This window comes from Lissotriton vulgaris, chromosome 12 (assembly GCF_964263255.1).
Source record: "Lissotriton vulgaris chromosome 12, aLisVul1.2, whole genome shotgun sequence".
Lineage (NCBI taxonomy): Eukaryota > Metazoa > Chordata > Amphibia > Caudata > Salamandridae > Lissotriton > Lissotriton vulgaris.
The window spans coordinates 53,648,889-53,676,557 of NC_141700.1; the positions used below are offsets into that span (position 1 = coordinate 53,648,889).

The following is a 27,669-nucleotide window of genomic DNA, read 5'->3' on the forward strand; positions in this document are numbered from 1 at the left end:
TTCTCACTTTGGTAAGTCACCAACCATCTGCTTTTATAATAAGAACCGTTTGCAAATGCACCTTTTTTATGTTTTCCGTCCAGCCCTGAAGATTCGCAGTAGGTTCCCTGCGATGAAACACGTGTTGGCATTAACAAAGGAACAATAAACCTATTACTTTACACCAAGAACTGAACATTTCTCTTTCTTTTACGGAACTCTTGTATCTGAACCTGGAGTAACTAATCCTTTACAGTCACTTTGAAAATGTGGATGTGTATTCACTGATCATCTTTCGCCACAAATGTCATTACTATAAAGTGTTACACTATTGTATAGTGCAGGGGCATTGCTGTTCTAATGATTCTATTAGATGCAGAAAAAGCATTTGATCGAGTGGGGTGGAACTATCTCTGGAGTGTGCTTTCAAAAATGGGGTTAATGGGAAGGTTTTTGAGAGGGATACAGGCCCTATATAATAACCCTGTTGCTTGTACAAGCTATAACGGCTTAATTTCTTCAGATTTCCCAATTCTGCGTGGAACACGCCAAGGCTGCCCTCTTTCACCTCTTTTATTTGCTCTTTCTTTAGAACCTTTTTTAACGGCCCTCAACTCTCAAAAATTAATTGTTCCTTTCAGCTCGGGCTCAAAGGAGCTTAAGCTGACAGCTTATGCTGATGACATTGCTGTTTACACACATGATATAAATCAGGCTCTAAGAGGAATTAAATTAGAAGCAACTAAATTTGGGGAAGTGTCTGGGTACAGGCTTAATATACAAAAGACTCAAGTAATCGCCAATTATTCACCATCTACGGCCACCCCAGAGATCTGCAAGGTAGCTACCTATCTTGGCGTTAAGATTACGGCTAAAATACAAGACATAAACCATATTAATTACAACGAATTAATTAAATCCACGGCTTTAATTCTAAAGAAATGGCATAGGTTACCTCTGAATATTATCGGTAGAATAAATCTTATCAAGATGAAGGGATTACCTAAATTTTTATATTTATTTCGATCGATCCCGTTAGCACTGAATAATCGTTTTTTTCAAAGATTAGACGGTACCCTTAATAGCTTTATATGGGCCTACAAAAAAGCAAGAAGATCATTGAAATACTTGAAAAACACTATGAACGAGGGAGGGCTTAATTTTCCTGATTTTAAGTTGTACTTTTGGTCTTCATTTGTTCTACGATTACGTTCTCTACTTCTTAAAGGGGAAAGCAATTTTTTTCATCAATTTATGTTGAAACAAGAGTCAAATATGTTTTTGCTTAGAGTAAATGACCCAAACTACTTCAAGAGGGTAAGGTTCAAGACAGCTAGGGACATAGTAAGGATATAGAAAAACATACTGACTTACAGCAGGACCTCATTTTTTCATCCAAAGTTACCGCTTTGGGGCAACCCAGGTCTCCCAAGTGTCTTTTCCGACATTACTAATAATACCTGGGCTGAGAAGGGAATTAATACTCTGGCCGATCTATATGGCCCGCAGGGGCTTGCTGACTTCAGTACACTTAAAGCAACTTACTATTTGCCAGAATATTCCAGATACAAGTATTTACAGATTCATGATTTTTTAATTAATAAAAAAAGATTCAAAATATTACGGAATGTGACATATGGACTAGTTTGTATTCTAAAAAAACCAAATCAATCATTAGTGGGGCGTATAAGCTACTCGTAAAATATAAAACAAATGATCTGTCTAAAATAATGGAAAAATGGGGGCTCCTACTTGGTTTAAATGTCACAATGAAGCAAATAGAGAACTCGCTGTCTAATATTAATAAGTTAGTTAGATCTTCTAGCCTTAGGCTACAGCAGTTTAGAACAACTTGTATGCTTTATTACACACCGGCAAGAATCTCTAGGTGGTCCCCTAATTCTGACTTCACAGATCGCACAAAATGCCCTAAATGCCTTGAAGTAGCTGCTAATCTAGTACATATGCTATTCTCTTGCCCCAAGCTCAAGCCTTTTTGGGATAAGGTTCAAGATACATGCAGAATCAAGAAGATAGGGCTGCCTACGCTTTCTGCTTCTTTAATTTTGTTAGATTTCAATACCTCCCTAATCCCTCAATCTCCCCTGGTAACAATACTAATTTCATGCGCCAAACTAACTATTGCAAGAGCTTGGATTGCTACGGACCCACCAACTGTTTGGGACTGGTGGGCTCTAGTAATGGAAATATACTCAATGGAACTTGCCTTAGCAAACACAAGGGGTGGACGCTCTCTGGTCAAATTTGAAAGAAAATGGGGAACTTGTTGCTCAACCTAATATGACCTGATACGACTTTATCAAGCCTTATCTTTATTTGACTCATTATGAAATATATAAGCTACTTTCCTCTCGTTGCTTTATGAATTTGTATGTAAACCTGGTATTTTATTAATGATAACCCTAGTACTTCTTATTTCTTATGTATTTGATCTGTATATTATAATTATTTTTTCTTAATATCTTCCATGTCTTGGACATTTATATGTATTGTCTTTTTTTTTTTTTGTTGTCTCTTCTTTGTCAGCCTGTTTACAAAAAAAAAAAAAAAAATCATGTTTCTTACCACAGAGAAGGGTGCGAGGTAAACACCAATCAATCAATCAATCAATCAAGACATTTATAGAGCGCACTACCTACCCGTAGGGTCTCAAGGCGCTGGGGGGAGGGGGGTGCCGTTACTGCTCGAACAGCCAGGTCTTCAGCTTCTTCCTGAAGGAGAGGTGGTCTTGGGTCAGGCGCAGATCGGTCGGGAGGGAGTTCCAGGTTTTGGCGGCCAGGTAGGAGAAGGACCTTCCTCCTGTTGTCGCTCTTCGGATGCGGGGGACGGCGGCGAGGGCGTGGTTGGCTGAGCGGAGGTGGCGTTTGGGAGCGTAGAAGTTGACTTGGTTGTTGGGGTAGCTCGGGCCTTGGTCGTGTAGGGCTTTGTGTGCGTGGGTGAGGAGGCGGAAGGTGATTCTTTTGTTGACGGGGAGCCAATGCAGGTCTCTGAGATGTCCGGAGATGTGGCTGGTTCGTGGGATGTCGAGGATGAGTCTGGATGAGGCGTTCTGGATCCGCTGGAGTCTTTTCTGGAGCTTGGCGGTGGTACCGGCGTAGAGGGCGTTGCCGTAGTCCAGACGACTGGTGACGAGGGCCTGGGTGACGGTCTTCCTGGTCTCGGTGGGGATCCACCAGAAGATCTTCCGTAGCATGCGTAGGATGTTGAAGCACGCCGAGGAGACGGCGTTGACTTGCCTGGTCATGGAGAGGGAGGAGTCCAGGATGAAGCCCAGGTTGCGTGCGTGGTCTGTTGGTTTGGGTGCGGTGCCCAGGGCGGGAGGCCACCAGGAGTCGTCCCAGGCGGAGGGCGAAGAGCCTAGGATGAGGACCTCCGTCTTGTCTGAGTTCAGTTTCAGGCGGCTGGTCGTCATCCACTCGGCTACCTCTTTCATTCCTTCGTGCAGATTGGCTCTGGCGGCGGCGGGGTCGTTGGTCAGGGAGAGGATCAGCTGGGTGTCGTCGGCGTAGGAGATTATGTTGAGGTTGTGTTGGCGTGCGATGGCCGCGAGGGGGCTCATGTAGACGTTGAAGAGGGTGGGGCTCAGTGAGGATCCTTGAGGGACGCCGCAGATGACTTCGGTGGCCTCTGACTTGTACGGTGGTAGGCGGACTCTCTGTGTTCTTCCGTCGAGGAAGGAGATGATCCATTCCAGAGCCTTCTCCTGGATTCCGACGTTGCTGAGGCGCTGTACTAGGGTGCGGTGGCAGACAGTGTCGAATGCCGCGGAGAGGTCTAGGAGGATGAGGGCCGCTGTTTCTCCGTTGTCCATCAGGGCTCGGATGTCATCGGTGGCGGCGATGAGGGCGGTCTCGGTGCTGTGGTTGGCTCGGAAGCCAGACTGTGAGGGGTCGAGGGATCCATTCGTCTCAAGGAAGGCGGCCAGCTGTTTGTTGGCGGTCTTCTCGATGACTTTGGCTGGAAACGGGAGGAGCGAGATGGGGCGGTAATTCTTGAGTTCGGTGGGATCCGCTGTGGGTTTCTTGAGTAGAGCGCTGAGTTCGGCGTGCTTCCAGCTCTCAGGGAAGATGGCGGTGTCGAAGGATGTGTTGATGATGTCTCGCAGGTGGGGTGCGATGACAGCGTCGGCCTTGTTGAAGACGTGGTGGGGGCAGGGGTCGGTCGGAGATCCTGAGTGGATGGAGTTCATTGTGCGGATGGTGTCTTCGGTGCTGATCGGAGTCCAGGCGCGGAGGGTGGTGGTGGGGGGCGGTGGTTCGGTCTTGGCGTTCGTTGGTTGAGTGCTGAAGCTGTTGTGTATGTCCGCGATCTTGTTGTGAAAGTATGAGGCGAGGGAGTTGCAGAGGTCTTGCGATGGGGTGATGTCGTTTCCTGCGCTGGGGTTGGAGAGCTCTTTCACGATGTTGAAGAGTTCCTTGCAGTTGTGTGCGTTGTTGTCCAGCCGGTCCTTGAATGCAGTTTTCTTGGCGGCGCGAATCAGCTGGTGGTGCTTCCGGGTGGCAAGCTTGAAGCCCTGAAGAGTCGTGTGACTCAACCGCACACGACGAAACACGTGTCGGCGTTTGTGTTATTCTCAAGTCTGGAGAAAATTAAACATCTTGCTGAGACAAGAAGACTCACATCAAAGAACCTGCTTCTGCGCTTCTTTTTTAACTTTTGGTCATTGTACCTTGTTTGGATGAACACAAATGTAGTTGCGAGAGCTTAGCTATGTATAATTGTTTTGTCTTTTGACTTGTTTGGACGGTTAAGGGTGTTTTGCCGTCTGCTCTTCACGCACTACATAAACGACTATCTTGCCTTTCACACACTCTGTAACGTATCAACCCAGGTAGCGCGCCCTTCTAGTCCTATCTTTCAAAAAACCCCCGTGTCACAAGAAAAGAGGCAAGCTTGAAGGTGGTCCTGTTGTCCGGTCCTGATGCCAAAATTAGCAATTCAGACAAATCTATTGCAGCAAATGAAACCATTAGTCCTGGAGCCAATCAATTTGAGAAAATCCTGTTCTACCCAATGGGAAATGGCCGCACGGCAAGACTATGGCTGGCTGCAAGGGTCTGACGGAATCCTCCTGTAGAAATATCTGAGGTTCTTCTGCTTGCACAAAGAAGTGAAGCCCAACGCCCATGAGTGTGTGTAGCCAGTGGGTCTCCTTATCATTCGAAAGAACCTGCAGCAGCTCAGGTGGGTGCGCTCAGGCTGACAGACAAAGCCCTTGCTAGCTGGAGTGGTCATTGACTGCTGAGATTGATCATCTTAGCATGCTCTTCTCGAGGGTGGTTATTGTTGGCTTGGCCATGGTCACTTGAAACACAAGCTTGCTCACCCCTGTGTAGTGTGAGTACAGTGTGCTCCACATAGTCCCCTTCCCTAGTCTTGGGCCATCCTTCAGCGGAGCAGGTGATGGCCCAGTTTGCTTTCCTTTGGGTGATGCCTGCAGCCACTGTGTTGGTTTTCGGGTGGTGAGTGGTGGGTATCGCAGGTGACGTAATCATCCTGGTAGCCTTAGGATTATCATCGCTTGAGTCTTGTCCTCACAGTGAACAGGGCTCTGAAGGAAGGCCCAGCCTCAGCAGCTGGGGCGAGGCTCCCGCCTTTAGGGTGGCAGCTCAGCCGGGTCTTCACACTGAGGTGGGTCACCGAAGACGCAGCTTCAGCAGCTCGGGTGATGCTCCCAGTCGCTGCTGTTTGGTGATTGGTCGCCGCCTCTCGCCTTTAGGGAGATAACTAAGCCTGGTCTACACACTATGGTGGGGCACTGAAGATCCTGTCGCTGCTGTTGGCTGACTGGTCCGCCTGTTGGCTTCAGGCGGTGTTATTGTTCCTCTAGCCAGGTGCTCCGGTTAAGAGTGGTTAATGCCCGGCGAGGCTACTTGGCCCTGGTTGCCCAGAGCCCCCTCCAGGGAGGCGCTGCCCGGGCCGGGCCCTCCGCTGCGGCCCCCTCCTCCCCAGCAGACCCGTCCCTGCGGGGCCGTCTGTCTCCCGGCGCTGCCTCCGCACAGCGCTTTCTCAGAATAGACAGAGTCCGTCTCTGTCGCCGCGGCGCTGGCTTTACTCGGAGGCTTTGTCATGGCGACGGAGCTAATAATACTCGCGCGAGGGCCTGGTACCCGCAGTGCCACGGGGCGGAGACACGTGGAGTGTGTGCCGGTGCTAGGCGCGGGGGGCTTCGAAGCGCTTTGAAACCAGAGCAGCGCGGAGAGGGCCAGAGACAGGGGGCGGCGGCTGGGCGCTTGTCAGAGGGTCGGCTGTTTGTGATCTATGGAGGTTCAGTCTTCCAGGGACCACTGGCCCCGGGGCCGTGAGAGTCGAGCGCTTAGGTCATCGCTGAGGCCCACCGGTCACTGGTCAGCGGGGCCTCTCAGTGTGTGCGCCACTGCCAGACGCACTAGTTACCGTGAGCACGGCTCGAGTAACACACAACACATCTAAAACAAGACTCTCCCAGGAGCAGGGGCCAGGCTGCTCCGGGCCAGGGATGCGAAAGGTTGGATGGAGGGCCACGTGTGTGTTACCTGGGAACGATGGCCGGCGGCAGGGTGGGGAGAGATGCAGAGGCTGGGGCGAGAGGGGGAGGTGTAGGAAGGTTGCACGGGTGGGGGGTTCAGGGTAGGAAGTCGCTGCGTTGTTTATATATGATAGACTGATTGGAAAGTTACTATGAACTGAAAGCATGGCCTAGGCGTGAATGGGCATAGTCTGCCGCTGTCTGTCAGTTCTTCTACAGTGATGTTTCGTTGTCCATCTGGAAAGCCCCCTGTAAGGTGCCAGGACCACTCAGGTGCCAGCTACGTGTGCTCATGAACCAGGCTCCTGTCTTCGGATTGTTGAAATGCGCCCCCTTATTCAAAGCCAAGGCTGTTCCCTCCTTCACTGCTTGATGTGGGGGTGATGTGGGTTTGTCTGGGATGAGTCTTACGGCTGAGTTTCGTATGGTCTGTAGTCCCTTCAGGAGGCATGCAGTGATTCCTACATAGTGTGTTCCCGTAGTCCAGCCTGCTGGTGACGATGGCCTGTTGGACGGTCCTTCTGATGTTGACTGGGAGCCACCAAAGATTTTGAGGAGCATGCGTAGGGTGTGGAAGAGGGCAGATGAGATTGTGTTAACCTGTGTCTTCATGGATAGCTTGCTGTCCAAGATGATGCAGAGTTCAGCAGGTCCCCAAGCGTGGTTCCATGGCAAGGTGTTAGTCCTAAAGATGAGGACATCCATCTTGTGCATATTGAGCTTGAGACAGTTGTTCTCCATCTAGTAGGCGACGTTCATCATACATCTGTGGAAGTTGGCTCCGGGGGTGGAGGGATCTTCTGACAGAGAGAGGAGGAACTGGGTGTCGTCGGCGTATGAGATGATGTTGATTCTGTGTGATGTGATAGAGTGGGCCACTGTAGTAATGTACATGTTTTAAATGGTAGGGCTGAGGGCTAATCTTTGGGGGGCACTGCAGATGATGTTCTTGGGTTCTGAGGTGAATAGTGGGAGACAAATTGTCTGGGTTCTTCTGGTGAGGTATGAGGCGATCCATTTGAGGGTGTCTTCCTGGATTCCGATATGGTGGAGACTGTTGATCAAGATGTGGTGGGAGATGGTGTCGAAGACAGCTGACAGGTCTATGAGGATGAGTGGTGCTATTTTGCTTGGACCAGGAGGGCCCTGATATCACCGGTGGCTGCGATCAGGGCTATCTCGGTGCTGTGCTTGGCTTGAAATCCAGGTTGTTGTGTTTCAGGTGTTCGGTGAGTTGCAGGTTGATTGCCTTCTTGAGAACCTTTGCTGGAAAGGGGAGTAGAGAGATGGGACTGTAGTTTTTCAGTTCTGTTGGGTCGGCGGATTTTGTTTTTCAGGAGGGACCTCACTTCAACATGTTTCCAGTCCTCAGGGAAGGATGCCAAGGTGAGGGAGGTGTTCAGGACTTTCTTGACCTAGTCACCAATGGTCTTGCTCCAGAAGTTGAAGATGCAGTGGGAAAAGGGGTCCGCGGCTGCTCCGTAGGGCATGGAGTTTATGATGGAGATTATGGCTTGAATTATGAGAGGGTCCCAATGGGTGAGCAGGTTTTCGGAGTTTGTGTGTGTGAGCAGGCTGATGGTGTTGGCGGCAGTGGTTGGAGCTTGAAGTTTTCGTAGATGACTGAGATCTTGTCGTGGATGAAGTCCACCAGGGTGTTGCACAGTTCTTGGGAGGGTGGTGATGTTGTACTTGGCGGCTGTTGGGTTGGAGAACTCTTTCACTATGGCGAAGAGCTCCTTGCTGCAGTTTGTGCTGTCTTCAATACAGTCTGCTAGGACATTCTTCTTTGCTTCATTCTGGAGGTGGTGGTACTGGTTGAGGCTGTTTTGAAGGTAGTATGTTCTCCTGTCTCTTTCTAGTTCCCGGCAGTTGCATTTGATGTATTTCAGCTCTGCGATGAAACAGCTGGCTCTTCTGGTTGGTCCTTTGGATTTAGCTGGATTGGCGGTGGCGATTGTGTTTGTGCATTCTGTGATCCACTGGGAGAAGTTCTTCGGAGCCTGTTCTGGGGTAGATGTTGTGTCTGGGAGGTGGGAGTTGAAATCATTGTTCCACTGGTCTTCTGATATCTTTTTAAAGTTACTATGTGTGGAGCTGGGGCGCATGGTGCCAGTGGTGGTAGGTCCTGAGATGGTGAAGTGGGCGCTTCGGTGGTTGGTCTAGATGAGCTGAGAGAAGTTGTTGTACTGGATTCTGTCGCTGGACGTGAAAACTAGGTCGGGCGTGTGTCCTGCGATGTGGGTAGTGTCTGTGACAAGTTGTTTGAGGCTGATGTTGCTCACGCTTTCCAGGAAGTCGGTTGTGTTGGTGTCTCTGGGGCCATCGAGATGGAAGTTTAGATCCCCAAAGACAATGTAATGCTCTGAGTCAATGGCGATCGGGCGATGAGGTCAGGGATGGCGTTGCAGAAGCTAGGGCATGGTCCTGGTGGTCTGTAGGCAAGGGTGCCTCTGACTGGGCAGTGCATCCACGCTGATGGCCTCCATTAAACTGAAGAATGTCTTCAAGGTTTTGGAGCAACTTGCTCGATTCCACGGGGGTGGGACCAAGCTGGGGTGAAATGTATGCCCCCCTGGACTTTGGGCTGAAGGGCTTCCCCCTGTGTGTGTGATTGCTGTTAGAGCAGAAGCAGCCCCCAGCTAAAGATTGGCATTAGCCCAGGACCAGCACACCTGCTCCTTTAGAAACAGAGGAAGTGCTAAAGTGATGTGTATGTGCAACAGGCTGAACAAAAAAGTTAACTCTTTGTTATGCGTACCATACCTTTTTGGAATCCGGTTAATACACCTTGATCCATCAAGACACTGGAACTCAACGGTCTGCATTCACAGAGACACACTAGGTCTCTATCACTTTTATTATAAACTCTTTTCACTCTAGGTACTGAAAAAAGCCCGCTTGACCCGCATGGGCAAACATTGAGGCTGAAACATGGCGACCTTTTTACAGAAAATTTTAAGTGCGTGAGATCCCTAATAATCCCCTTATGCACTGAACTTATTTTAAATAAACCTCGAACCCAGAACCATTAATTTCGAATCTGGCTATACAAGTTTTTTATGAATCTACTTTTTCCTGTTTTGAGATTAACCACACGAGAATCACTGATTACTACTGCTCTAACCAGGGGTACACCTCCGGGTGGAGGAAGCATAAGCACTAATCCTATGATGATGCTGTCACGTTTTTAAAGAGTAAGGCGGAGAGCCAAGATATAACGCCAGCACCAGCCTCTGTACGTGAATGAGGGTTTTTTATCGGTATACTATATGAAAACCCTGGTCACAAAGGAGAAGTGATCCATTCTGCATTTGATTTTTTGATATATGAATAAGGAAGCTGAATGGATCGCAGTTTCTTCTTTCTCCCCCCCTTTGATTTTATAATGCATACCATACACCATCCTTGGCCAAAACTCTTACAGCCCTGTGAACTTCTTCTCGTCCCCAGGACCTCCCTCCACCTGGTGTGGCATCTAACAGAATCATGCCATCCAAGCTCGGCCAGTGGGAAGAACAGACAGCTTCACATCAGAATAGGCTATCTCTGTGAACTTCCCCACCTTGGGCGTATTCTACAAAGACTGTAGCCAGACAATCTGCTTTAATGCCCACCTTGGTGCAAATTCCAGGTGACTAGTCGCACAGGGCTTATAATACATTCAGTTGTAACATATTCTGGCTTATTGTGTCGAAACGTTGACCTCTGGCGCTATCTCGTGGCAGTGTTTTTATGTGCCCGTCTCTTGGGCGGCAGGAAGGACCATGGGTGCATGGTTGGAGGAGACAGGGGTTGAGTGACATGTTTGAAGTTCTTTGGAGTCCACAGAGAAATGTAGGGCCGCATATAATGTGCTGGTATCGGTAAGCGTGTTGAGCAGAAAGTGTGCATTCAAAGTTAGCTGGCAATGGCAGCTAGAATGACTATATCATTGCTTGGGGGTGGTGATCCAATGGGACCCTCGAAGGAAGAGATGCCAGAAAGAAAATAATCTGTTGGTGGACATGTTCTTTTGTTAAAGCAGAAACCAGCAGACCTCATTTAGAAACTGATAACCAGTTGTGAGTAGCTGCTGGAATGTAATTCTTAGCAGTTTATTAGAAAACGTCTGTCCCAGGAACTAGATCTGGAAAGAACACTTTGTAACTTGGCTAGTCCAGTCACCCCCAGTAGCTCAGGTGCTCGATAGGCCTGATGCTGCATCTGGTGGAAGTCTGTGCATCGCTCAGGTGGGGCAGTTCTGTGGGTTCACTGAACACTCTGTAGGTTTCTGGTTGGCCCATCGTCTTTCTCGGACTTCCTCCTAGGTCAGGCTCTTTTCAGAACACGTCTGCTTTCATATTTCACACAGGAAGTCCCGCCTTGATAAAAATTGTGCCTGGCAGCAGTTTTTGTAAGCACCTCTCTCACTCCATCAAGGTTGTCTGCATGTAGCAACCCAGCTGAAGAGACGGAAGTACTGCACATCAGCGGTGTAGTCAAGTGGGATTTAAATATGCATGACGTGACATAAAATTATCACCGTGCACCTTAAAAAGTGAATAAGTGACATGACCAAACTGACCCGGTTTTTGATCAAGAGTCAAAGAAGGGATTAGAAGCCAGGTCTTCAGACTCCAAGGTCTGCAACTTGTCAAGTTAACCACATTGTCTCCTAACATGTTCTTTAATGTCCTTTTTATGCTCTTACTCTTGGGTTACGTCAAGCACCCAGAAGCCCTCATGTGCGCTGTCTAAATATTTAATTGTACATAGACTAACAGACAGATTCTACAGCCCCCTTGCCATCGGACTCCCTCTTTGCAGCTCCTTGTTGTCACCAGTTAGATTGTCTGTCAAGTTTACAATAATTAACTTTCTGCAGCCTCTGCTGGGAGAGATGGATTCTCCCTGCTTGCTATTTAAGATTCCCCAGCCTATCAAGGAAGGCTCTTTAATGCTTGCAGACCATCTGTACCTCCAGGGCTGGTGTTCTGGGAGGATGCTGTGCGCTGACGAGGAGTGTTTGGGATGCAGAACCCCACTGGCTGAACATGAATTGTCACTGTGATATTGTGATACCTGTAGGACAATTTAGGAGGATCTCAAGACCTGGCTATTCGAATGATCCGCCACCCAGTACCACCAACCCCCCCCCCCCCCAACCCCCCACCCCCCCACCCCCCATGTGCCTTGAGACCCTCACGGGTAAGTAGCAGCGCTTTACAAGCCCCCTGATTCATTGATTGATAGGTGTAGAGCGTCCATCCTGACTCTTGGCAATGATCAGTATTCTTATGCCCCCCATTAAAAAATCACCCACCAGAAAAATGAACTGCTTTGCCCTGAATGGAGAGGCCTGGTAGTGGGGCCGAGAGACTCAATTTCCTGACCTCCTCTTCCATTCCCAACGAAGAAGGCAGGTTGTCAGGCATTGTGTGTGCAACCTTACACCCCATGGGAAGAACGCTACTTTTGTATTACGCTTTTGTTCTACATCCTTTTGATTGTGTCCTTCATTTTGCCATACAAAAATATTTTTTAATTGTGTGGAAAAATTGATCTGCTAACACAGTTTAAGAAGTTTCTCTCCTGCAAAAACCTACTTCAGTATATGTTTCAACATTTTTATTTTATTTAAACTTTGCCAGATGGATGAAGTTCACAAAGTTGGTGAACTTTATAAAAAAAAATAGCTTCACAAAGATGTATTAGGCGAAGTTCATATGTTGCCACCAGGAATGAAGACACAATGTGTACATTGTCTTTTTGTGAATATTCCTCCCCCTCGCCAGCGTGTATGAGATAGCAAGGGAAACGTCCTTTTTGGCTCCCCTTCGGCTCTGCCGGTACCGCGCAACCCTTCTTCTATACGTTTTCAATATAAGGATACGTTCAGTCGGTCATGGTTAACGTATGTATCTGAAAGTCCATTTATGAAACCGTGAGTCTAATAGAGCCTTTGGGGATTGTTTAGTGAGATACGCAAATGGTTTGATTCAGGTTAGCTGGATTTTGCGGTGAATGCGCTCGTTTCTCTCAAAAGTCGCAGTCTGGACTGTATTTCCTGGTGCCCGTGCGTTCGTGCGCCCTGCGAAGGATGCTGGCGGCCGCTTTTCCATGTCAGCGAGCATCCATCAGATGCTATGCTTTGGATAAGATCGAGCTGTTATTGCCTTTATCTGGGGAGTTCATTAATTGCTTTGTCTGAGTCTCATTTAAATACCAGTTGGTGCCTCGAGATTAGGTCCGGCTGACTCGAGATTCGTGCTTGAAGGGTGCACCTTTTGCTAATGTATTAAAAGCATGTGGTGAGTCTCTCTACCCTTCTCGTGTGTCACTTCTGGGTGTGTGGTCTCCCCTCCCCCCACAGGGAGTGAGCATGCACACTTTGGGAAGCAGTAATAAATCCAAGCTTGCAGACAGCAGCTGACTGACGGAGAGGCACACGATTTGGAGGGGGGGAGCCTGTGAATGGATGGAATTCTCTATTTCTTGATCGCTTGTGCAAAAGCCACCTCGAGCCATTGCAAGGAAGCATTTTTAAATACCAAGGCACACAGCTGACTGACCCTGACAGCCGGGACAGGCCACACGGCAAGGCCTGGTGTGTGCGGCGCCTGACAATCCATTTTATCTTCCGCTGTGTGTCTGTGTTTGTGCTACACAGTCTTTCAAAACTACAAGCATCGGTAAAGTTAGAACATATTTTTGGCACAGTTATCCACGAAACACTGTTCTATGCTTCTGTGTTAAACGCCCAACCTCAGACTCCACAACTCTGGTCTTTGAAAGGGGTGCCCTAAAGAATCGCAAAGAAACACAAGAAAGGGTTTGCCCTTCGTCCACAGTGAACACAAAGCCGACCTTGCTGACTCTTCAGTCTGTGCCCCTGTCATTACCACTAACTTTAAAGCGCATCTGTTTGTAGGCGTCTCATTTAATTATAGACATGTATTTTAACAGCCACACCCAATGGCAGGAAAAAAACATCTGGCATCTGAAGCGTGAGGCTGTGGTGCACGGGTCGACCGCGCGCTGTGAGTCACACTGACTCTGCATGTGGTGAGAATCCCAAAACCTCAGATGTGCAAATATGATTCCTTTTTATGGGATTGGATGGCAGGGTGCCGCACAGCGCGTCATTCTGGAATACCCTCAAGCTTCAACAGTGTTCTTACAGGTAATATAGCTTTCCGTGGACAATCGTATGTACTTGTGTTGTTCTGTTGAGTATTGTGTGTGATAGGCAGGTTCGATTTACAGCAACACTGACTCAGTTCTTCATCCTTCCGAGGTCAGTCAAACGAGCACCAGTTTCTAATGGATACAAATAATTGCATACACCCAAATGGTATCCGTACAGCGCTTTGGATGAAAGCGCTATATACGTAACAGAGTTTTTTTTTTTTTTTTGCTGCCTCGTGCTGTGCAGCAGGGAAGGATAAAAATCTAGCAATACCTGCAAATAACTTTCATATAAGACAGACTGTTGGCCTCGCCTTGGCCATCTCAATTTTCCCGTGATTTTAATACTTGCACATTACTTTTACCTTGAAATGTTTGTTTTAAAGCTTTTGGAAAGAAAAATAAAATAGGCAAACCTTATGTTCTGTGAGGCCAGATCCCCGCTACTGAGCTGAACCTCCTGGTCTTTAAAAGGGAATAGCTTTTCTGGCTTCTTTACATATGTGTTGCTGTTCTCGCCCAGTGCCAGTCTCGGGCTCTTTTTGCACGCCTTGACCCTGCCCAGGCTGCTGGTCTGAGATTATTTATTGCTATGACCTGTGAAGGCGTTTCACACAACAAATAATAAATACAATAGAACGGTGAGAATTATAATTAGGGCTCCTGGTTTTATAGTATTTTTTTTTTACCATTTTCGTCTGTATTTATCCATATTTATTTTTTGCTAATTTTATCTGTATTGATCCATATTTATTTTGGGTTTTGTGGAAAAAGTAAGCTGAAATGAGTATATTTCCACATTTATTTAACAAATAAATATGCACTCATCCGTGAACGCCTGCCAGGTTTCAGAGCTGTGAACACCCACAGAACATAAATCGGTGCACTTATATGAAGATATGCAAATTTCAGTATCGACCTTCTGCACATTTACCGCAGTTAAAGCCTCTCTACTAAAATTCCTTTTTTTTTAACCCCCTTATCAGGCAAACCACACATCTATTGGCCTGGCAGGCAGACAGTATTTAGAATTACCCAAAAAGCAACCCAATTTCCGTTTTTAGCCACATTTAAAAATAAATACAGATACGAAAATGAATGTTTTCTGTCTGCATTTAACTGTAAAAACAGGGAGCCTTAATTATAATAAATGGTTCGAGCTTTTTCCCTCTGAACATTCACGGGCCAGGCTCGTCATCTTATAACCGGCCATGCTTTACGTAAAATATAAGTAGCTGTGTGACGTGTGCGCGTGGCGGTGTCGTGCCTTCATCTGATCCCTCCCTGGCAGGCCTGAGCCTGTTATTTTTGGGGGTGCTTGAATCACACTTTCCACCTGCTGCAGAAGGCGGAGTGCGGTACCATGTTCACGTCATCCACGTCCGCTTCCGTTTCCGCCACGCCTTCCATCAAGCCTCGCCCCCCCCCCCCTCCCCCGGATGCTTGTTGGATACATCACCTGTACACACTGAGAAAAGCATTTATCACCCCTGGGACTTTCAGCGACACGTGTGAGTGATGCAATCACCCGACTCCTTCAGCCAAGGGAATTATATGGTGTAAAAACTCCTGCAACACGGCTATAAATAACGGTGTGCGGGCAGTCTTTCAGAAGATGGGGGGGGGCATATACAGGAAACACCGGCGCGCGCGGCGGAGGCTCGGCATAGTTCGGTACAGTAATAAAATCTCACTTTACATACAAGAAAACCCCTAGATATTCACTGGGAGTAAAGGTTAAAGTGATAAAGTCGGATATGGTAATAAAAATCGTACTTTACATTTAAAAAAAACCTAGAAATTCACTGAAAACGCAAACCTTTGATGTTATAGTTGGGTATAGTTATAATATCTTACTTGAAAAAAAAATTGAAACCTGGGAAATTCACAAAAAAAACCTTAAAGGTTAACGAGACATTATAGTTATATCTTACTTTACATTCTTTTAAAACCTGAGACATTCACAGAAAAAAACAAAAGTTAAAGTGACATTATAATTAGCTGAAAATGTCAGCTAAAACATAACATTGTAAACAAAAAAACAAAACAAAATACTGGAATTCATCAGTTCCAGTTAACTCAAATAACTCTGCCTCTCGTCCCCGCCATACACCGCCATACAACACTCATGACTGGTTCAATGACCTCTTTAATAACATCAATGTGACATCTGAAATGACCTCATTGATGACATCACTGTGCTTAGCACAGGCACAGCAGGGTAGCCTAGAGCTGCTTCTCTTCATATTGCACCAAGTAGCTTAGAATGGAGTACCATGTATAGTGGAGGAAGGTATGTTGGCAGTATTTCTTCTGCGCACACATCACAAACGTCATGGTATATTAAGAGATTTGTATGTAGTCTGGTGGCGCTGCGGCCTGCGTAGACTGCATTTTCAGTCAGTCTTGCAGATTAGCGGCAGGTCATTGCGTATGTTGTGCAGTGAGTGTTCGAAGATTGTCTGGTGTGCTGTAGTAGAGTCACAGGGCTACGCGTTGTGCCCATTGATATGTTACCGCAAATTTATAACGCGTTTAGCTACCCGGAAGGGTCCCAGCGACACTTGTGTGTGTAATTGTTAAGTGGGTGACACCCTTGTTTTACCAGTGGACTAATTAAATTTCCAATCAGTCGCCATGTTACTTTATGGGTAGTTGTCGTGGTAATACCAGTGATGTGTTTGCATCTGGAGAGGGCCAGCAGTGTTCCAGGAGGCTTTCCCACTCTGGTTCCTGAGCTTTGAGGGTGGAGGCTGACCATTTTGCAGCAAATTGGGGGAGATTGTAGATGATGTTGGTGGCATCATGTAGTAAAGTGGTCTAGTGGGCTGTTAATTCTTGTGGTTAGTTTAGCATTGTTTCTAATATTTTATGTTGGTTCAAACAGTCGCATGACAGTCGTTTGGTTTGACTATTGTATTCTGTTATCTGTTCAGTCTTTGGGGTAGCAGGTAGATCCTGTGTATTTTATATGCTGTTTTGATATTTTGGGTGTGGTTAGGGTGCATTTGTTGTCTTCTTTTGTGATTGCTGCGGTGCACACTTTTGTATCGTGTTTTTTCGATTGTGTTATTGATGTTGAACGATTGTGTTTGCTGATGGACAGGCAGTAGTTTGGCTTTGGTGTTGTGTTGGTTTCATGCAAAGGAGGATTGCTATTCCTGGTGTGTCTGACTTGCGACACTCGGCTCTAGGAAAAGCTTGGTGCTGTTTTGTTTGTGGTGTTGGTACATCTGATGCGTTCTGATTGACTGGCCCATGGTTGGTGCCGAGACACTGGCTCAGTGATGTATCTTGTGTTAGGTTGCACTGGAGATGGTGGTTGTGTCTTTTGGTGTTAGCAGCAGCAGACTGTCATCCCTCTGTCATTTCACTGAGTACTGGACGCGTGGTAGTGTGGCATCGGTGTATCTACTGTGATCTGTTGGGGCGTTGTTTTGGGAACTTTTTATATGATAGGTTCATTAATGTGTGTGTTTTTCTTGTTGGGTGCATTATTGTTGGTGAATAGCCCAGTGCCACCTGTAAGACTCATGGAGACGTGGTGGTTGTGTGGCAGTGCCCCTCGAATGTCCTCAGCTCTTACATTTCACTGAGCTGGACCAGTGAGAAGATGTTTTATTTTTACTGTGCTAATGGAAGATAAGGTAGCCACAGTTAGCCGCCTGTTTGTAGACATTATTTACAAACTTGAGACAGTATTTCATAGCAGTTGCCGCACCTTCTTGCTTGAAGTAAATCAAAACATTAGTTATATTTCTGCAGCAAGTATCCCATGAGCCACCAACTGCAGGATCTGCTCGCCCTCTTAACTTGCACTGCAAAATAAATGCTAGTGAAGCCACCTTCTGCTGCAAGACATTCTGGGTAGTGGTCTATTCTATCTCAGATGAGTGCTGGCCAACCCGGTAAACTTAATCTGTACCTCAAATCATGTGCTCTGCATTGAATCTTAGAAAGTCCATGGATTCCGAGACAGGACCCTCAGATCATGTGTTAAGAGTTGTGCAAACCTAAATGAAACGGGTATGCCCTTCTGCACCCAATTCAAGGTCCTCATATCATACAGTGTTGGCTGCATGAGTCCCAGAAGCTGTGGTAAAGCCCTAGCACCGTTCGGCATGACCTTCAGATACTGCTGACTGACCAGAGGAACCCTGTGGCCCTACAATAAAGCCTTTTGGCCACCTGAACGGATTTCAAAGGGCAGCCGTGGGTTGATCCACCGCATTCCCTAGTTGTTGGGAATATTCGTACACACAATAGTTGCTCTTCTTTTATCCACATAAATCAAACCTTTTCAACGTGCATTGTGATCCTTTGCCAATGCACCATGACGCTTTGGTCATGGCCCATACCAATTCACCATGCACATCCCATCTCTGACCATACAGAGCTATTTGACGATGCACCTCAATCCATCGCCTATGGATTCTAACTCTTTGGCCATGCATCGGGTCTCTTCGACTGTGACTGCTTTGTCCATTCTCACACCTCTTCTACCATGTGTCATGACTGTGATCCTCAACAACGCTGTACCACACACGGCAAACATTGCCATTATCCACAAACCTCTGGCTAGGCGCCGTGGTCCTTTGATCATTCTCCAGAAGCCTTGACCATTCCCCCATCCCTTCTCCATCCATTACCTTTTACCATACCCCAATAACTTGACCTTGCACCAATGCCCTTAGACCAAAAACACAACCATTTAACTACTGACCTCAGCCTTCTAGCATGCAGCCCATTATCACATCGCTTGGACCAAGTGGCCCACTCTGTGTGGCGCTTGGTCCATGCTTGCGCCACAGCCTACGTGCCTCGCCTCACATGGGCACCCTGCAGCGGGGTGCATCTGACTGCCACTTCCGCCCTGGCGAGCACCGGTGCTGCTCATTGTGACAGGCGGCTCCGCCGTGTTAAGTGCTGGGCGCCCCAACGCCTCTTCCTCTGCCAGGCTTGTCACATCTTATCCGGGCGAGTGCCCGTGATGCGGAGACGGAGGGAGCGGGGAGATGCTCAGGAGTGCTCCTGTCATCGCGAAGACTCCAAGGAGGCAAAAGAGGTCGCCGTCGTCACCCATGCCAGCACGGGTCTCTGCAACCTCTATGCCTGTTGTAGGGCATTTAGACCTTACCAAACAGAATCAGTTATCTTCAGAGCTCACCTCTCCTGCCCTTGCAGAGTCCTTAGATATCCCCTTCCATTTTTTTAGAATTCTTTTAAAACCTTGTATTTCTGAGAATGTGAACAGTTCATACATTTTGAGAGCTCGGTTAAAAAGCTCAGCATGCTGTGAACCAGCATTACTTCTGCCTTCTGGATAGTTTCAATTATTCATGTACTATAAAAGTGTATGCTTGTTACTACATATAGGTTCCTCGTGAGTAGGGTGACCCTTGTTTCTTTGAACACGACATATAGAATGTAAACTCCATCATCTGGAGGCGCATAACGGAGAACGTGGAGTTGAGGATGGTTGAGAAATTCGGCCTGAGGGGGATCATGAAATCAGTGCTGGGTTGATGGAAACAATAGGGCTGAATGTTGAGGAGAAATCCAATCTATGGATGAGTGACAGATCCAGGCGGCCAGAAGAAATCCGGGCCGAGGGAGGTGGAGACATCTTGGAACAAAGTGATGGAGAAATCTGGGTTGGAAGAATGGGTAAACCTAGATTGGGTTTGGAGAGATCAGGGCTGAAGGTGATGGAGAAACAGTACCAAGGGGGAAAATGAGAAATAAATCTAGGTTATATGAAATCAGGGCTGAAAACAATGCCGCAATCAGGGCTGCGGGGGATGGAGGGACCGGGTCTGAGGCTGGTGAGGCCCATGGAGACACCACAGCTGAGGAGGACAGAGCAAGGGGTGTTGGGTATGAGGGACACATTAGGGTTAGGGTGAATAAAGACTCCAGGGCAGTGGGTGATGGATAAAATAGGACTGCAGGACTTGGCGAAAATCAATCATGGCCACTATCGAGCTTAGGTCCGCGGTACAGACTTCCAAGCCCAGCCCCGGGTCTGGCCCAAGCCTGCAGGCCCAGCCCTTTCATACAAACGAGCATGAGTTGATTTGCATGGCCTGTGTGGTGGTGGTGGGAGGTGGGGGTGGCATCCTGTGTCTGCAGAGCTCTCAGTGCAGCAACGGTGATAGGAGGGCTCTACCGCCTGGTCCTTCTCTGGCTGTGCCTGCTTCCTCGCCCTATCGTGTTTCCTCTGCAGTCTGCCCTTCCTGTACTTCCTCCGCTTGCACTGCACCTGTCCCTTTAACCAGTGCCTTCTGTGCCTCTTGCTCCTGTCTCTTCGCTCCCTCAGCCTGTGGTCCATCCGCCCTCTGCCTGTGTCTCGTATCTGTCTGTGTTCTATATAAAACCTGTGGCCCTCCACCTGTGCATTCTACGCCGTGCCTAAGTCCCCTGTCCATCCTCCTCACTTGTGCCCCCTTTTGATGCCTCTTCTGTCCACAGTGCCAGGTCTCACTGGTGCCAGAAGTGGGCAGCAGGGTGCCAGGAGCTCTGCCATCTTGGGGTGTCTCCCGCAGTGGCCAGTGCATTGATTTCCTGGGTAGTGTGGGATGCTGTGTTTCCATCAATTGACCGTGCAAGCTCCTAGAAGCCGCCTGCTAATTCTTGTGTTTCTCTCTCCGCAGACTCTGACGCTTCCCGCCCTGGCACGCTCTGAGTCGCCCTGATCCGGGTGCCAGACATGCGGATCCTCTGCGGCCCAGGGATGGCGACACTCCTTGCGCTTGTGACTGTCCTCTGCTCGCTGCTGATTGGCTGCCTAGCTCAAAGTAGGTGACCCTTTTCATATTTCAGTTATGTGCACCCTCTGGCTTCCTCTGAGATCTGTCTTCCTTGTGTTAAGAGGGAGAACCCGCTCCCTGCAGTTAAGCTTTCCAATGTTCCTTAAAGCCGAGGACCCATGGACGATGGGCCCTTATTACAATTTGAATGCAGACCCCCCAGAAATGTACATCATCAAAGCATTGCATGTCCTCCGATTGCACACAGCAGGTTAAAAGTACCACAGAAAAGCCTGAAAATGCTACAGGCACTAAGCCTGAGAAGTGCATCATGGTTGTATGTATGTTTTGGTGTTTCTAAAGCCTGGATTTAGCTGGTTGGCACTGTAGCACTGTACAGGGGGCAAGGCCAAGTGGGGGTACATGGGGGGATTGGTACTAGCAATCTGTTTCGTATGCTTCTGTCTCTTCATCGTTTCAGCACATGTGTTTCACACAAGGCTGTCGTGGACCAATAAATTCTTATTGAAACGTCCTAATCGCCATCCTGTGTGTTCTCTGAGAGTGTCTGAGTGAAACGTACTGTACTGTTTTCCACGATCCCTGAGGAATCAGGGTTGTCATGTTCAGTGGTTGCCAGAGACCACCTACTCCACTGTAGAATAGGGGGGTGGTAGTGGCACTGTACAGCTAGCTGGTCTAATGGCTGACAGATCCTATGGGGGTGTCTGGAAGCAGTTGGGACACCAAGCCCTCAGTTTGGGTAATCCAAAATGCGCAGGTCCTGGGGGACTCCTAGGAACTACACGACAGAGGAAGAGCTAGTGGAAGGGGTGAGAAGTCCGTCGATGTGAGGTGGCATTTCTTGAAGAGGTGTTTCTTCCTGGACTGTTAGGGTTGGGGCTGTTCTGATTTTGGAGGTGTTGTTCCACTTCCTGGGGTCAAGGACCAAGAAGGTTTGCTGCTTCCTGGAGTGTTTAGTGTCTAATCTACCAAGGACTGAACTCTTTGTCTGGCGATCACTTCTGGGTAGTTAGTTTTTAGGTGGAGGCTAGAGTCAGCGCGCAAACGCTGCTCTGGTGAATATCTACTGTAGTTCAGTATGTGAGGGAAGGTCCGCCCATATTTTTCATTGGCTTGTGTCTTTGTCCTTCTTAAATGCTGCTTTCGGATTTGTTTATAGGCTTGTTAGTCCCTCTTTATTATGGGCCATGTCGTAATTTGTATCCTCCCATGGCTACTGGCCCCTTCACTTTGAGTGTTACACTGTACTTGTTATTTAGACTATGAGCACTATTTTCTTTAATGAGGTTCTCCTGCTGCCTTCTCTACTCTCCCCTTCCTACCGTTGTCCGTGCGTTCTCACCCCTTCTCCCCCCCATTGTCTGAGATGACTACCGTTTTGCAATGGAATAGGTCTTGCGTAAATGTGAGTCCCATTGCATTGCACATGCTTGTTTAGTTTGGTAGACAGTGTTTCTGCGTATATGACCTTGTAAGTGATGCAACTAATCTTGAAGATTATCTGGGTGTGGATGCTGCCTGCATCTCTCGTTTGGAGGCTACTTGTCCCCTTGCTTGGTGTCTGTCTGCGCCCCTGGCTGTGATGCTGCCTGCCCTCGGTTGATAGGAAGGTCTATCCTGTCGATGCTGCCTGTTCCCTTGTCGAGTGTTCCCTTGTCGAGGTGAAGAATGCTGCATGCCTCCCTCGAGGGTGGATGCTGCCTGCCCCCACCCACTTGGATGCTGCCTGCCCCCTGTCTTGGATGCTGCCTGCCTCCAGGAGCGTGGATGCTGCCTGCCTCCAGGAGCGTGGATGCTGCCTGCCTCCAGGAGTGTGGATGCTGCCTGCCCCCCGAAGCGTGGATGCTGCCTGCCCCCCGGAGCGTGGATGATGCCTGCCCGCGGAGCATGGATTCTGCATGCCCCCTGTCTTGGTTGCTGCCTGCCCCAGCCCGCTTGGATGCTGCCTGCCCCAGCCCGCTTGGATGCTGCCTGCCCCCTGTCTTGGATGCTGCCTGCCCCAGCCCGCTTGGATGCTGACTGTCCCCTGTCTTGAATGCTGCTGCCCCCGGTCTTGGATGCTGCCTGCCCCAGCCCGCTTGGATGCTGCCTGTCCCCTGTCTTGGATGCTGCCTGCCCCCTGTCTTGGATGCTGCCTGCCCCAGCCCACTTGGATGCTGCCTGCCCCCTGTCTTGGATGCTGCCTGCCCCCTGTCTTGGATGCTGCCTGCCCCCTGTCTTGGATTCTGCCTGCCCCCTGTCTTGGATGCTGCCTGCCCCAGCCCACTTGGATGCTGCCTGCCCCCTGTCTTGGATGCTGCCTGCCCCCTGTCTTGGATGCTGCCTGCCCCCTGTCTTGGATGCTGCCTGCCCCCTGTCTTGGATTCTGCCTGCCCCCTGTCTTGGATTCTGCCTGCCCCAGCCCGCTTGGATGCTGACTGTCCCCTGTCTTGGATGCTGACTGTCCCCTGTCTTGGATGCTGACTGTCCCCTGTCTTGGATGCTGACTGTCCCCTGTCTTGGATGCTGCCTGTCCCCTGTCTTGGATGCTGACTGCCCCCTGTCTTGGAAGCTGCCTGCCCCTTGTCTTGGATTCTGCCTGCCCCTTGTCTTGGATTCTGCCTGCCCCCTGTCTTGGAAGCTGCCTGCCCCCTGTCTTGGATTCTGCCTGCCCCAGCCCGCTTGGATGCTGACTGTCCCGTCTTGGATGCTGCCTGTCCCCGGTCTTGGATGCTGCCTGTCCCCGGTCTTGGATGCTGACTGCCCCCTGTCTTGGAAGCTGCCTGCCCCCTGTCTTGGAAGCTGCCTGCCCCCTGTCTTGGAAGCTGCCTGCCCCTTGTCTTGGATTCTGCCTGCCCCTTGTCTTGGATTCTGCCTGCCCCCTGTCTTGGAAGCTGCCTGCCCCCTGTCTTGGAAGCTGCCTGCCCCCTGTCTTGGATTCTGCCTGCCCCAGCCCGCTTGGATGCTGACTGTCCCGTCTTGGATGCTGACTGTCCCCTGTCTTGGATGCTGCCTGTCCCCGGTCTTGGATGCTGCCTGTCCCCTGTCTTGGATGCTGCCTGTCCCCTGTCTTGGATGCTGCCTGTCCCCTGTCTTGGATGCTGCCTGTCCCCGGTCTTGGATGCTGCCTGTCCCCGGTCTTGGATGCTGCCTGCCCCCGGTCTTGGATGCTGCCTGCCCCCGGTCTTGGATGCTGCCTGCGCCCTGTCTTGGATACCGCCTTTGCCCTGTCTTGGATACCGCCTTTGCCCTGTCTTGGATACCGCCTTTGCCCTGTCTTGGATACCGCCTTTGCCCTGTCTTGGATACCGCCTTTGCCCTGTCTTGGATACCGCCTTTTCCCTGTCTTGGATGCTGCCTTTCTCCTGTCTTTGATTCTGCCTGCCTCCCTCGAGCGTGGACTGGATGCTGCTTGCCCCCGCCCGCTCGGATGCCCCTTGCCCGATGCCACATGTACCCCGGCTGGCATGATGAAAGCTGCCTGTCCCCCTGGCCGGGACGCGGCGCCCAGGTGCATGCTGGGAGGCCACCTTGCTCAAGGACGGACAGCGGAGCAGGCCGGGGTCACCTTGACCGGCGTCTGATTGAATTAAACATCTCCGCTGGCGTCGAGTGATGTCACTCCATTTTCATTTCAATAAATCAAATCTAAAATGCAAACTTTTCAATCAGGATAAAAGCTGAAATAAATCATCGGCCATTAGAGAAACTAGAAGGGGGGAAGAGGAGGGGTGAGGAGAGGAGGACTGCAGGGAGAAAGGTGGGGGAGCGGAGGGAAGAAACCGAACAGGAGACGAACGAAAGGAAGCGAAGACTGAGGTGAGGGAGAATGAGTGCTGAGGGGATTGAGGGTGGAGTGCAGACGGGAGTACTGAGTGTCAGAGGGTGGAGGGTGGAGGGAACAGCTAGTGCGGGAGGCAGAGTACCGAAGGGGGAGGGGCGAGTGCTGGAGGGGTGACACGGGGGAGGAAGAGGCAACCATGTGCTGGAGGGGTGAGAGAGATGGACAACAGTACAGGAGCGGGGGGTGTGGGGGGGGGGGGGTTGTCATATGAGGGAGACCTGCTTTCCTGATGTTTATTTTCAAGTTTTATATTGGTTTGAATGAGGGCACTTGTGACGTCAGAGCACCCATTATAATATGTACAACTCGTAGTAATGTGTACAACAAACAAACGATCGGCGAGTTACACTGTGGGTTAGAAACAACATGCAGGATAAGGTGAGCTTGCAGTCTCGTTGCATTACAGTTTCATAAGTTAATTCATGCAGCACCACTGTCTAAAGCAAAGAAAACAGATGATGGACGTAATGCTGAACAAATCAAACATTCATCCCCAGTCACAGATCTGGGTTGAATCCATCATCGTTCTTTAGCTCACTTCGCCACCCCAGTTTGGACCCAGCCATATGCAAATCAGTCTTGACCCTGCTCCCCATAATTTGCTGCATTTGCTACATAATCCAACACCTGCTTCATAATCTGCAAATTAAATAATCAATTTTTTATTTCAAACGGACCAAAAGTTCATAAAAACTTGGCAACCTGTTTGGCCACAGCGAAAGGGCCTGCACAAAGGTTAACTAGTCATCTTTAAGTTGCTTATGTCAGTAGTTACTTGTCAGACTGCTAAGTGACGAAGTGAACTATTTGGCTAGACAACATTGCCATGTGTCAAAATTACAAAAGAATGCAGTCATTTTATCAAAAAATTGCCAAAGTATCCTGCATAGTTTGCCTTCTCCTGTCGCATACTGTGGTGCTCCGCACTGCATAGTTAGGTGCTCCCCTGCTGCATAATTCCAGTAGCCCTGGGTATGTGGCTCAGCACTCTTTGGGGTACAGGGTCAGAAAGGCTCCCTAAGAGTGCCAGGCTCTTGGGCGGGACCCCTTGTACCAGGAAGCTGCATTTCCGGTGTGATGACGTGTGGCAGGAACAGGGCCTGCTCCTGGAGGGTGGAGAGAGTTGTGCAGTGCAGGCAGAGGGCCAGGGATGCTCTTTTCCGGCATCCCCACGTCCACAGGCAATGGTTCGCCGTCCATTAACCTCCCTGGAGCCCTCGGAGACGGCCAGTTTCTGCGAAAGGTATTTTAAGAGCACCTAAGTGCAGGGCCTAGTAATAGAAGGATGTACAGAAGCCTCTCGCCCCAGCCTTTAACAGTCCAGGAAATGTCTCTGTAGCCAGATTTTAGATGCGGCCTTCAAGGTGAGATTTCTCATCTAATGTGATTTAAGGAATGGACCGATTCAGCAATTTGAGGCTGAGAGATGAGAACCGGGATCGGATGTAGTTTCGGTTTTATCCGAGAGAGGGACTGATGCAGACAGCAGCCGACAGAAAATGAACATGTGAAAATGTAAATTGACACTTGTATAGCGCACTAATCACCCGCAAGGGTCTCAAGGCGCTTGTACGACTACCGCTGTGGAACCCATCCTGGCTTTCCCTGTGAGGCGTCCACTCCTGGGCACCCCCAAGGTGGAGGCCAGGCATCCTTAGCGTTGTGGGGGCCGTTGTGGAGATTAAGCAAGCTATTGCCCAGAGTTGCAGAGTGGGACTCCATGATTGGAATAGGCACCAAGGCCAGAATTATCAGGTCCGTGGAATTTTGAGCCCAAGACCCGCCGAGGCGGGGAATTGAACCCTGGTCCCGGGCTAGACCTCTGCATCAGGGTCTGGCGCTCTAACCTTTGAGCCACACTTCTCCATCTTTTCATTTTGTGCATGCAGATTTCCGAGATTCTATCCATTGCAGAACGACGCTATACTCCTCAGGATGTCTAAAGCTGAAAGCAAACTACAGGAATTTTCTGGTATCACCACTGAGGCAAAACGGATTAAAAAGGGGAAGAACATCTCTTCAGGGGAGATGCGGCCACTTCTCCACTCAAGGCAGTGTACCTACATCTCTCACACACCCACACACAGACCTCTCACATACACCCCACCTGCCTGGGGGTGTCTGAATACTAATAAGATCTTCATATAAAGCGGGCATCCCTATATGAAATACCTGCAATTACGAATCCACCTTTGTGATGCTCATTTTATCAGCCTCAGGAGGATGAGCGGCTGCATTGCAATAAAACGTTGAGATGGAGGTTACTCGCATCCAGGGTAGGCCTGGGCTGTAAATTCCGTTCTGCTCATGGAATTTGGGTAATTTTGCGTTCCGCGGAGAACGCGGAATTGCTAAAAATTCCGTGGCTTCGCTGAATTTTTTGCTTGTTCTCGCTTTCAAAATGCGTGTTCACAAGATAATCCCCCCCCCCCCCCCCCCCGAGCACGCAAATAGCGTTTGCGAACAGGAAAACAAAATTGCGAACGGGTGGAACAGTCCGTTCCGCATGTTCGCAGAACTCAGCGTGCTTGCAGAGATTTTTTACTGTTTCTCGGAGCTTTGCGTAGCGCAACTACGCAAATTCCGCCCAGCCTTAATCCAGGGCCACTGGAATTATGCAGCAGAGGAAGGCCAAATTATACGGCGGTGTCGACTAAATTATGCGACCAGAAAAGCCTGTTAACCCTGTCTGAGAATAGGTTGTAACTCATTAGTACCAGTTTAACACTTAAATATAACAATAACCAAAAGAAAGGTGACCAGTCAACCTTTGAGAAGCGTCTCATTCTGAGCCGCAACACGTATGGCTGCGTTTTTAGTAACTTTTGAACCGTTCGAGCTAAAAACTACATTTCCTTTTTGTTGGAACCTGCAGATAATACAGCAGATCATGGATTGTGTTAAATGCATAAAATCCTTAACTATGCGAAAACATTGCGGCTGAATAATCGCATAATTTCAGGAGCCCTGCCTGCTCCCATCTCTGCAACTGGCCCAAGACATGCCCCGTCCTCCTGGTAAACCTGTTACCTCGGCAGAGAGAGGCGGCACGCCCTGTGGGTAGGAGTTGGTTTTGCCTTTAAGTGGTTCTGTGCCCCGGTTCCTTCTTTTGCGGGTTGTAAGATGGTACAACGCAGGTAAATACTTTGCATGCCTTTGTCCAAAAATGTTTTACGCGCATGTTTTTGCCGCAAATATGCATTTGCAATGCATGCCAATACCACGCATTGTTTTTAGATTTAAAAACAATGTATTTGTGGGGGGAGGTCCCCCTACCCACTCAAACTTACCTTAAATGCAAGGTATTGGCATGCGTGGTAAATGCATATTTGCAGTAAATGTATGCGTGCTAAAAACTGCATGGTAAAGGTACAACGAGGTAAAAACCTCATTGT

At 49.0% G+C, this 27,669-nt stretch overlaps 1 protein-coding gene across 8 annotated transcripts in view; it reads left to right on the top strand.

Moving 5' to 3' along the window:
• The window catches only part of PTPRS (protein tyrosine phosphatase receptor type S), a 521,512-nt gene that overhangs the window by 233,452 nt on the left and 260,391 nt on the right, over positions 1-27,669 (top strand). For all 8 annotated transcript variants that reach the window (XM_086947045.1, XM_086947049.1, XM_086947044.1 and 5 more), the window contains exon 2: positions 20,332-20,475. In XM_086947045.1, the coding sequence (XP_086803171.1) occupies positions 20,388-20,475 (88 nt within the window). In that variant the 5' untranslated portion in view covers positions 20,332-20,387. The remainder of the gene's footprint in view (positions 1-20,331; positions 20,476-27,669) is intronic.